At 45.3% G+C, this 11,019-nt stretch overlaps 1 protein-coding gene across 1 annotated transcript in view; it reads left to right on the top strand.

The window, feature by feature from the left end:
- The window catches only part of LOC119401305 (putative N-acetylated-alpha-linked acidic dipeptidase), a 43,998-nt gene that overhangs the window by 21,889 nt on the left and 11,090 nt on the right, over positions 1-11,019 (top strand). The window contains exons 10-12 of the mRNA XM_037667999.2: positions 245-476; positions 1,503-1,584; positions 4,428-4,520. Of these exons, the coding sequence (XP_037523927.1) occupies positions 245-476; positions 1,503-1,584; positions 4,428-4,520 (407 nt within the window). The remainder of the gene's footprint in view (positions 1-244; positions 477-1,502; positions 1,585-4,427; positions 4,521-11,019) is intronic.

Consider the following 11,019-nt stretch of genomic DNA (forward strand, 5'->3'; position numbering starts at 1 on the left):
TTGCTCCTACTTTTAACCTCTTTGGTTTATACGATTTTTGCATAATATGCTTTATTTTCCGGTACCCGTGAAAAACGTATCAATGAGATTCCACTGTACTAGCATTCTGCCTTCCACACGGGAGCCTTGTTCACCATGAACTTGGTCATTCACAATGAACTTGTGTGTTCATTTTGGACAAGGCTCCTGTGCGGGGCCGAAACATCAGTAAATATATTTTGATCCACGTTGTGCACGAACGCAGATGTCCCGAGTGGCGTTCCCACGCAAGCACACCCAGTACGACAGCTTCTCGCTGTTTCGAGAACACGTGGACCCGGAGTTGCGGGCGCATGCGACGGTGGCGGCAGTTGCGGGCGAGTTGTTGCGCACCCTGGCCGACTCTCTCTTCCTGCCGTTCAACCTGTTTGACTACGCGCAGCTCTTGAAAGACCTCTGCATCAGTCTTCATCTGCATGCTCATGGCCTAGACTTGGGTAAGCAGGACTACAGGCTTGTTCAAGTGCTGCATAACCCCTTCTGCATGTGTAACACTTTAGTACTTTAAAATACTTTAAAAATGGGCACGTTGCCTGTGAAAGGTAAGAGTGCTACAGTTATAATTACCTGACACAAAAAAGTATCTTCGCTGCAGTTACGATGAATAAGTAACAGTTTTCTCTTACTGTAAGAGTGGTAATTAAAATGCCACAAACACAACTGATATATTTTATTTGACAGGAAATTCAGAGGACAGGTGGGAGGGTCAGGCTACTCAAGCGTTCGGAATACAAAACGTGGTACAGCCTAAGAAAGGATGTCAGCACAGTGTCTGAACATGTGGAAACAAGCTATTGTCACTTTCTGGAATGCATTATTGCTGCCAGTGCAGTCTTACATAGCCACGGTTCTACTTCATAGCATTTCGATTCCGTGCACTGCACTGTGTCTACCATAATAGCATAATGGCAGCACACTGAACAACTGGAATGTTTCATTCGATTGCTTTGGCTATGATGTGTAGTTAAGCGATAGTGATGGGGGCGAGTACTTCATATCTGAAATAACAATCCTAGTGAACCATGTGCACTCGTCTAAAGCAGTTATGTCATTAACGTTGCGTAAATGTTGTTTAAACAAGTGCGGAGCAATGGCATACCACGTTATTAAAAACAAATGCAAGGAGCAATGTGCAAATAGATGTACTATTTTTATAACCAAAGTAGCAGGTTACTGAAAGCATATAGGAATATTCATAGTTGTGGATTACTTGCATTCTGTATCTGTGCACATTAAGGGTAACAGGTACTATTTGTTGTATTCCTTGCCTCCGGCATTGAGATTTTTATCCTGGTTTCTTTTAATATAATCTTAAAGAAATTGCAGCTTTTATTTTTTTTTTTGGCCTTTCATTTGTAGTGTTCAAACCTATGCCCTGAACAACATCTGTGTATAGTACTGTAGAGATTTAACATGCCGTGTTTACCTTATGCCTTAATGAATGCAATGCTTTTTCTTTCCAGGTCCTTTAGATGCTGCTGTTCAAAACTTCTCAGATGCAGCCTACAACTTCCACTCCCGCCAGAATGGCCTCGACACCTCTGAGTGAGTTGACTTATCCTTCAGGGTAACATGTTAACGTGATAGCGTCAAAAAGCTTGTTTTGCAGAAATTCCGGTTGATTGTGAGCAAGAAATCAGCGTTGTCCTTGAGCAAAAATTCGAGACAGATGCAAATAAAGAAAATTCAGTTCGAGTGGGAATCAAACCCAGGCCTTCTACATGGCAAGCAGGTGTTCTAACTCAGAGCCACGCCCCTGGTCAAAATTGCTTCAAGAAAAAACACTAGATAAATGTTTAAGTAGTACGAGGATTGTCATTAACGCATGTAACGTTGCATGGCAGAAGCGTTTAATTTCACGAGGCGTCAAAACACGCGAGTTGCACAATGAGCGGGTTGTTTAAAGGCCTACCCATGACAAAGCGTTTGTTTTGGCCTACCCGTGGCGGAGGATGTGTTTCAGCTGCGTTACAACACATCTGAAAGTGACAAAGACCGCTTCACTAGGAATTGAGGTGGCAGGATGCTTGCACAGAGTTGTTTCTATTTCTGAACGTTTGAATACTGTTTAGGCAACATTCTCAACAGTTATTTTATTGAATCTATTTATACAGGGTGTTTTTTTTAGACAATACAGATATTTTATAAAAATGATATGATAGTCAGGCGCCTGTCATCTACGCAAATGAACTCTACGCCGAGGCAGAAAAACTGTGCTGCACCTAAAGCTACATTCAAAAGAGTAATTAACAAAAAATCATTAATTCATTTTTTATTATTAGCTTGAGGGCCATTGTTTATATGAAAGAGTTGTAGGATGTGACAATTTATGACATGCCCATTTTTTAAAAATCGCAAAAAACGCACTTAATTTCAGATAATAATCATCAAAATTCGAGGCCTTGATCTAGGCGCGTGACGATTTTTTAAAAAAAGGCATGTCGTAGCAGAATGTGGTCAGAAAAAACGGCAAGTCGTCCCGAATAATCAAATGGACCGCTTATCCTTTGTATTTGGTGTGTAGTGCTTTTTCGTTTTTTTCGTGCTGTACCCAAGAAAACCGCAAATTCCTCTTTTTCTTTCACTGTACAGTGAAAGGTTACTTTAATTTCGTGTCAGGTTACTGACACGAAATTTTTCAGTTGTCGTTTTTTCGCGTCAAATGAAAGGCCAAGCCCTCAAGAGCCTAGAAAATGTACTCCTAAGCCTGAGTGCGTTCTGAAAAAGTAATTGCAGTGTGTTTTTGAAAGCTAGTTTCAGTTCCTACAGTACCCTGACATCACAACACAGTATGAGCTTCTCGTCACGTGCTCGCGCAAGATATCGTGACGTTTCCACGACCGCTCCGCACCGTGGCTCCATTTGTGACGCACAAGCGGCCAATTTGGAAATTTTGGTGCCTGACGTCATCACAACTAGCCAGATTGCTGTGTGAAGTCACCAGAATTGGTACTGTAGCCTGACGTCAAGCTTGTGTCAATGTCGGTAGGTGCACCACGGGAAAATTAACTTTAATATCAAGATAAGATATCTTACCAGCATTTGCTGAGCCTCACACTCGCTCAGAGCCGTCTCTGTATACAGGAGATGTGTATGGCAGTGTAAACAAACCTCTGAAAAATGGTGTCAGTGCCCCTTTAAAGCTAGGTGGCAGCTACTGCGGCGCTACTTCTCGCAGACAAGCAGACAAGTTCTTCGCACATCTTTCGAGTTTAGCAAAGAAAAGGATAAGCACTTTACACCAAACGCAAAGAATAAGCTGTCTGATTGGGTATTTGAGACGGCTTGCCGTTTTTCCTGACCATGTTCTGCTGCGGCGTGTCTTTTTTCAAAGTTCGTCACGTGAGCTTCAAGTCTGGCGTAACAGGGCTGACGGATTTCCTGCGTGCACCCGGTGCACTCAGTTTTAGTATCGCCTGGATCTGGGCCTTGAATTTCGACAGTTATTATCTCAAATTACGTGCGTCTTTTGTGATTAAAAAATGGGCATGCCATAAATTGTCACACCTTACAACTACTTCATATAAACAACGGCGCTAAAGTTAATAATTGAAAATTTAATTAATGAGTTTTTGTTAATTACTCATTTAAATGTAACTTTAGGTACAGCATAGTTTTTTCGCCTCAGCGTAGAGTTCGCTTGTGAAAACAACTGAGGCCTCACTATCATAGCATTTTTATTAAAAAATCTGTATTGTCTAAAAAAAAACACCTTAGAACGCGAAAGTACAACATATGCTGTAAACAAGACAGCTGCAGAATAAAGCTTAAAGTGCTCCCATTGTGTAGGAGTGCGGGAGAACACTGCAGCACACTTACAACAATGCCACGCAACACCTGCTACTGAGCTTTTAAGGAGGGTGAATACTTAAATTTGTGAACTTGTATCCATTCAGGTGCATTAATTTAAATCACTATCTCTGCAGTATTGAATGTTGTGCGTTGTATCCATTTGGGTGCATCAATTTATACCACCACTTCTGCAGAACTTAAAGTTTAGAGACTGCTGCAAAATTAGAGCCTGGCTCACCTGCCAAGTTTGAGTTTATGTATTGGGAAAACATACAAACATAAAGCCACTGTTTTATAGCATTTCAGTCACTTCTTTTTTTTTGTCTACAGATCTTACCTGGGGCATTGAAATGGGGTGAGAGTAATTTTGGATGTTCTTAGCTTGCACACAAGCATTTTTAACTGCAGCTTCAATGTTCTTTCTTTAGGCAAAAAAAAAATCCTAGCTATATGAGGTTAACATTTTTTCGATGCTAGGCAGAGTGGAACCTTCATGGTCCAGCCTGAAGCTTTCTCGTCGCACCACGAATTCGCTTGCTGATTATGAGAGGGCTTGCTTGTTACCTACACAATGGGTGATGATGTCTGTTGTGCAGTCCAATGGCCATCCGAATGGTGAATGATCAGTTGCTGCTGCTGGAACGAGTGTTTCTCGACCCCAGAGGTTTGCCTCGAAACCCTTACAAAAAGTAAGTACCACTGATGATTAGTTGGAGATCTGTGTGTACATGGGACTTTTTTTGCGATTTACGGTAGAAACTGAAGTTTCCCAGAAGTTAGCAGCTTCAATTCACTGCCTTAACGGCTGCATTTTGATAGGGGCCAAAAGAAGAAAAAAATATTTGTGGAGTAACTGCCAGTAACGTTTGCATGTCTGAACATTGTGTTATTTTGAGGTGGACAAATAGACAACTTGCCGCTGGCAGGGACCGAACCTGCAAACTTCGGTTGCATGTTCGGTCCCTGCCTGCGGCAAGTTGTCTTTTCGTCCGCTTTAATTTCTTTACATTTATATCATAATTACAGTATAACCTCATTACAACGGATCTGTTTATAACAGACATTCGGATACTACATACCAATTTTCGGCGTTACGCCGACCTCTGTATTTGTTCCATTGATTGAGCTTCGTTTACAACAGATTCTGGTACAACGGACATTCGGATATAATTGACTAAAATGTCAGGCCAGCAAGGTGGTCAGGACTCCTTTAGAGCGGACTTTTCTACCACGGACATAGCAAATTCAATAACTTCCGACTTCAAACATCGCTTAGCATACTTTCGGGACGGGAACAGCGCGCCGCGGATATCGACGTACCGATTTAAGAACGAAGGCCGCCGACCTCCAGTCTGTCAATGATCAGCTATGCCTACCTGTAGCGACAAAAAATTGGTGCGCAGCATGCTTGGTGTTGCGTTTTGGGATACTGACGCGCAAAATTGCTAGCCGCTGCCAACGCTTCTCCAAGCGGTCGCTGCGCGGTGAGCTTGGCCGGGGAGTCTACTGTCGATGCGCAAAATGCCCATCCACGGTTCTCAGGAGCCAGCGAGCGATGCGATCCATTGCTTGCGACGAAGGACATTGCGGCTTCTTCGCTTTCGCATGTCCGCTAGTGCGATGTTCTGGCCCGCAAAGTTCGGATTGTTCTCGTACATCGGCACCGTCAGTGGAGTTAGGCCTAGCCACGAGATCGAGTAGAAAGCTCGGTTGCAATGTGTGTGGCCGTGATACCCAATGTTTCAGAGTACGTCATGCTCGATTGCGAGTACGAAGAGTTGTCCCGCGGTGGTCTTCGTCATAAGCTCCGAAGTGCTGATAAGAAGAACCTAGCTCTAACAGCGGGTCCAACGAGTACGTCTGCGATGTTCGCGACGAGTGCGGCACACTATCGTAATCTGATGATTGAGCTTCTGCTTGCAGCTGCCAAACTAAAACGTTCTAAATTATCGTCGACCCGTGAACACAGAACGAATGCGAACGCGTCACTAAGTTGCGCAATTTTCGACAGCCGCGACCTCGCGACACACAAGCAGCAGATGACGATCCCGAAGCGAGCATCACGGCAGAAGCAGCCAGTCGGAGGCCTTGAATTGTACTTCAAACATGTGCTTTTTGTACGCTTGTTACTGAAGGGAGGAGCTAGCTGAAACAGAGAACTTGAACACGGAGAAATGCTCTTCACGACGAGCCCAATATGGTGGCGACCGGTTGCGCCGTTGCCGAGCTATAGTTTTGAAAAACGCTGTTTTTTTTGCTATTTCCGCAATTTTCTCCAAGTCGGCAGACGCAAAAACATTTTTTTATAGCACTTCTACGTAGCTTTCAGTGAAGATATTTTGGAATCAGATAGAAAATGGGCTACAAAAACTGAAAATGCGATTTTTGGAAAATCGCATTTTTTTTGGTCCCCCGTTAAAAATAAGACCATGTTTGTGACTCGTAATTCTCTCTGGTTATAACAGACCCATTCAGCGTTTACATAAAAGTTTGTTGCAACAGTACTTACATACTCCCTTTACAACAGACCAAAATCCTCTTCACTATGAAGGTCTGTTGTAATGAGGTTATACTGTACTACAGTTCGGTTAAAAGGCTACATGGTAACGTTCCTGTATACCTTCCTTGGCATCGTTGTGTGTTGGTTCTCATTAAGGTTGTGTCTAAGAAGAAAAAAATTGGGGAGGAGTGAAGCATGTAGGGAAGGGTGTTTGAGCTCCACTAAGTGAAACCTGTGGAGGGGCGAAGCATGCAGTGTGCGCCGGCGTTTCCCACAGCAAAATTACTGCTAATGGGCAATGAGAGACAGAATAACGAATAGACACAGAGACCCGCAGTCCGCTTTTAGTTAACATGCATGCTGTGAATCTTTATTGGTCTACTACGCACAAGAGAAGTCTCCCATCGGCACTACATTGCAGGTCAAGATCCAGTGCCTATATATATGGGGTGGCCGGTGAACGGTTGCGCTGCGCGAACAGTTGGTTTATTCAAGAAACTCGCTAGCAGACGCTGCCTGCGTCGGCGTTGTCTCTCGCAGTTCTCGTTCCTTGCGAGCTGGTAGTTCAGCATTCATCACAGAGAGAGCATTTCCATAGTCAACGCGCGCCGTTCACTCTCTCTCGCCACACGGCGAGCGAGGTGGTCGCACCCTCTCTTGCGCTCAAGCAAATGGACAGGACCCGACGATGCATGCAAGCAAATGGGTCACGACGATGCACGCGGTGACAGCAGACAACGATACACCGCCGACAAGCCGAGACCCTAAGGTGCTTCGCCCCTAAAAGCGAGCCCTTGAAAATTCCCCTTTTTTGCTTCATCACACGTTGAGGCAGCACCCTGTCTGCCCCATATGTATGTGATTGCATGACACTAGAATCAAATACACAACATTGCACTCTGTGTGTATCACTGTGTTCCTTCCTTTGTCCTGTCCTATGGGCAACACTACTCTTGCTAATGAACCAAAGAGCCCAAATGGACACTCTTTTTAAGGTTGAAAGGTACATCTATGAGCATTCTGGACAATTTAACCCACCAAGTACAGTCGCCGACCGTTTATTCGGACTCGGCGGGAACCGCTGAAAAGTCCGAATAATCGGGAGTCCGAAAAAAAGGATTCGCCAGAAAAAAGCACTTTTATTGGCCCAGCGGCCGGAAAAAATTTGTTAGTGCGCGTCTGTACACATATACGCTTACGCGCGACCAAGTCGGCCTGTATTTCAGCCAATGTTTGGCCACCCCTGCGGGTCGGCAATAGCACTGCAACAGCCTACGCTAAATTCGCATTTGATGGCTGTGGTGTGTGGGAGGTGCGTCATCACGGCAGTCACTGTCCACATGCGCTGGTTTGAGTAGCTGACGGATCTCATCGCCCAACTCGGCGAAAACTCCCAAGCAACTTCCACCTGGTGAATAATCGCCGCTTTTTTTCGCCATCGTCAGGGCCTTGTAGTTGCCGCGTTTCTTTAGTTCCGACGGCGCACATGGAACGGGCAGCGTCGGAGCAATTTCAGCAGATTAGGCCTCGCATGAGCAGGACACAAAGCTCGGGATGCAGATCAGGCCTAGTCACAGAAACATGAGAACGTAAACCCTCACACGCCAAAAGGAAACGATATTGGTCTAGTTGATGTTGCACCGCTTCTGTAATCTGTTGTCGTACTCTCTTCGTCCGAATTAGGATCCGCGTCGTACTCGTACGCGCTGTCATTCGCCTCAAACACCGCACAGAGCCGATTCCAAGCTTGGCTTGGCTTGGCCTGCTGTTTGGCCGTGGTAGCCGTTCAATGGATACGTGACTGGCTAAAGCCAAAAGGCAACTGTTACGTGTAGCCAACAAACATAGCCTTCGAGATCGGTAACTTCTGCGTGGATTTTTGACACTGGCACGATCTCCAGTTATAGCCAGTGCAACATTTCAGTGCTGTCAACCTATCAAAATTTTGTAAACATTGCTGACAGGGAGCGACTAAAAAGCCACCAAAACATGCCCGCGTTGCCAGACCACTTTTTGGTGCTGTCCCTAGGAAATTCCAAGCGAGATGTACCTAGCCTAGTCCCGTGGCTGTGCGTGCGGGACGCTGATCATGCGATTTAACCATGGAAATGCAGGTGGCTTGATTTAATGGACGCACGAATAAGGTGCATACTTGCTGCTTTCTTTGAGAAGGGCCACTTTTTGACTAAGGGGCACGCAGTTCGCAAGGCGGGGGAATCAGTTTTGTTTCAGCTCAATGAGATCACTGCGCAGGCATAGCCGCACAGTGCATTAGGTTTCATTTTTGTGTTAACCTTGCTAGCGTATCAAGCGCATTAGTTTACGAAGCTGGTCCTTTTTGGACGACGAAGTTTGAGACATGATCGGAACTTGTCTCGTGGTTCCAGAAAAGCCAGCTTTTCCCAAAAGGTGCCTTAGAAAAACATTTAGCTCCAATATTCCGCGATATAGTCACCGAATAATCAATATTATTGCTTGTTTTAAACAAATGCTTGTGGCGATCGAGCCACCACGCGAACGAGCGTCATGCCGAAGCCGGCCTCCCTACTTAGGGCACAGTATGTGTGCACTAGGCGCAGCGATGCAGATTGCTTATTTTCTCGTCAGATCAGTCTAACAATCTGGCGATACTCTTTCCGGCAACTAATTGCAGCCACAGGTAGCAAGCTTCACAGCGTGGCATTTAGTTTTCGTCGCATTACACCCCTGTGTAGCGGTAAAACTTACAAAGCAATTCATTGTGGAGCGCAAAGAAATCTGTGCTGCGCACGGCGCCCATATTTTGACTCGTACCCTGCTTGTTTACGCCATGCTTGCACTGCCCCTTGGATTCAATGCACTATATATTTACATTATATATACGTGCTACAAGATGACAGATTCACTATAGTCAGCTTTATGGCATTGCAGCTGTGTTATGCCACAGTGATTCGTTGTGCAGCGAAGCCCACCAGCAGGGAAATCGTAACTGCCACATACGTTACCTGATGCTTTGTCTTCTTTAATTACAAAAAAAGGCGCCCACGCAGTCTCCAGTCACCGTACGAGCACCCAAACGTCTAATAAATGCGCCAGTGCGTAGCAAAGGTTTCTTCAATTCTTCTACCCGCCAGGCAAACGAATTAGCAGCAACCCTCTACATTAGAGAACAGACCAAGCCACTTCTTGGAATAGCTTGGAATAGTGTCATGGAGAAACTTAATTATGCCAACAGAAATTATTACAAGATACCAATGAATCACGTGGCCTGAATTCAGCGTGATCGCATAGCGTCAACTTGCTGCAAAATTGCGACGAGGCGCCGCTACGAATGTCTACTTCAAACGGCAGCTGCTACATTTCAGGTCAAATAATAAATGCGCAGATGATGGATTTATTAGCGCTGCTGATAGTCTTAAGAATCTGTATAAATTCAAGCGAACACACGCAAGGTAACATAAAGCAGGGCATACACAGACATTTTAACGCAACGCACACTCTCGAGTGCCTCAAGTTTCACCTCACTTGACGACCGTTGGACCCATCGGATTCGAAGGGGATCGCGAAATAATTCGATATATCCATTATTACAAATGGAAAATACGCCTGTAAGCTTTCATGTTAACACGTCTCGGACAGTCTCATGAGATGACTGATTCCTTTAAGTTGCTTCGAAGCCGTAAATGTTTTATCAAGCACTTTGCGGCAGCGAACCCTTCTCGGCCACGAAGGGCTAGAGCTTCACAGCGTGACGTTTAGTTTTCTTCGCATAACGCCACTGTGCAGCGGTGAAGCTTAACAAGGCAAATCCCTCATTCTGGAGCGCACTGAGTTATACCAGGCGCTTAAATCGGAACACCACTGATACCTCGAAGAGTGAACTTGTTGGCTAGATGGTTGGCGCGTTGGTTGGGCTAGTTGGCGCGAAAGACAGGGACAGAAAAGGCACACACACACCCACACATAGCGCAGTATGTGTGGTTGTATGTGTGCCTTTTCTGTCCCTGTCTTTCGCGCTTCATCCAAACTGACAGCAGAGTCGATGTCTTAGCAATCTCAGTCACTTCTAAGCGAACACTCGCGAGGTAACACAACAAAGCATGACACAGATACACAAACACGCCATCAAGTGCCTCTAACTTCAAGTTTCAACCCGGCCTCTCGTTGCTCTCGTCTGCTCTCGCAAACTTGACTAGGGAATTTCTGGGTACACCACGGCGCTAGTTTTGCTCGGCGGCACAAGGTAGCCAACATGAAACATGCTTACACCGCTAACATTGGGCGATGTTTAGGTGGCTTTTTAGTCTCGTGCTTGCTGACAGCTTGTCATGGCGGTCAACGTCGCACTCGATCAGCCAGCCGGAGTTCAAAAAATCGAACGGCGGACTGTGGGGCGTCCGAATTTTCGGTCGTGAGTTTACATTACTTCAATGGGACGAGTGGCGGTGCCGCGAAGGTGTCCAAATAAACGAGCATGTCTGAATTTTCGGCATCCGAATAAACGGTCGGCGACTGTACTTGTGTTTGCGTCATTTTATGTGTGCATGATTGTGTCCTTTTGTGCGCTACTTAATCAAATAACCCATCAATTGAATCCATTGGTTGAAAGTCAGCACTTGTTCTCGTCCTTACCTTCCTGTCTGCTTTGTCTCCATTTTGGCACTGTTTTCCGATGACGAAGAATACCTCTCAACATTCCTCTTCTGAGA

This window comes from Rhipicephalus sanguineus, chromosome 8 (genome assembly GCF_013339695.2).
Source record: "Rhipicephalus sanguineus isolate Rsan-2018 chromosome 8, BIME_Rsan_1.4, whole genome shotgun sequence".
Lineage (NCBI taxonomy): Eukaryota > Metazoa > Arthropoda > Arachnida > Ixodida > Ixodidae > Rhipicephalus > Rhipicephalus sanguineus.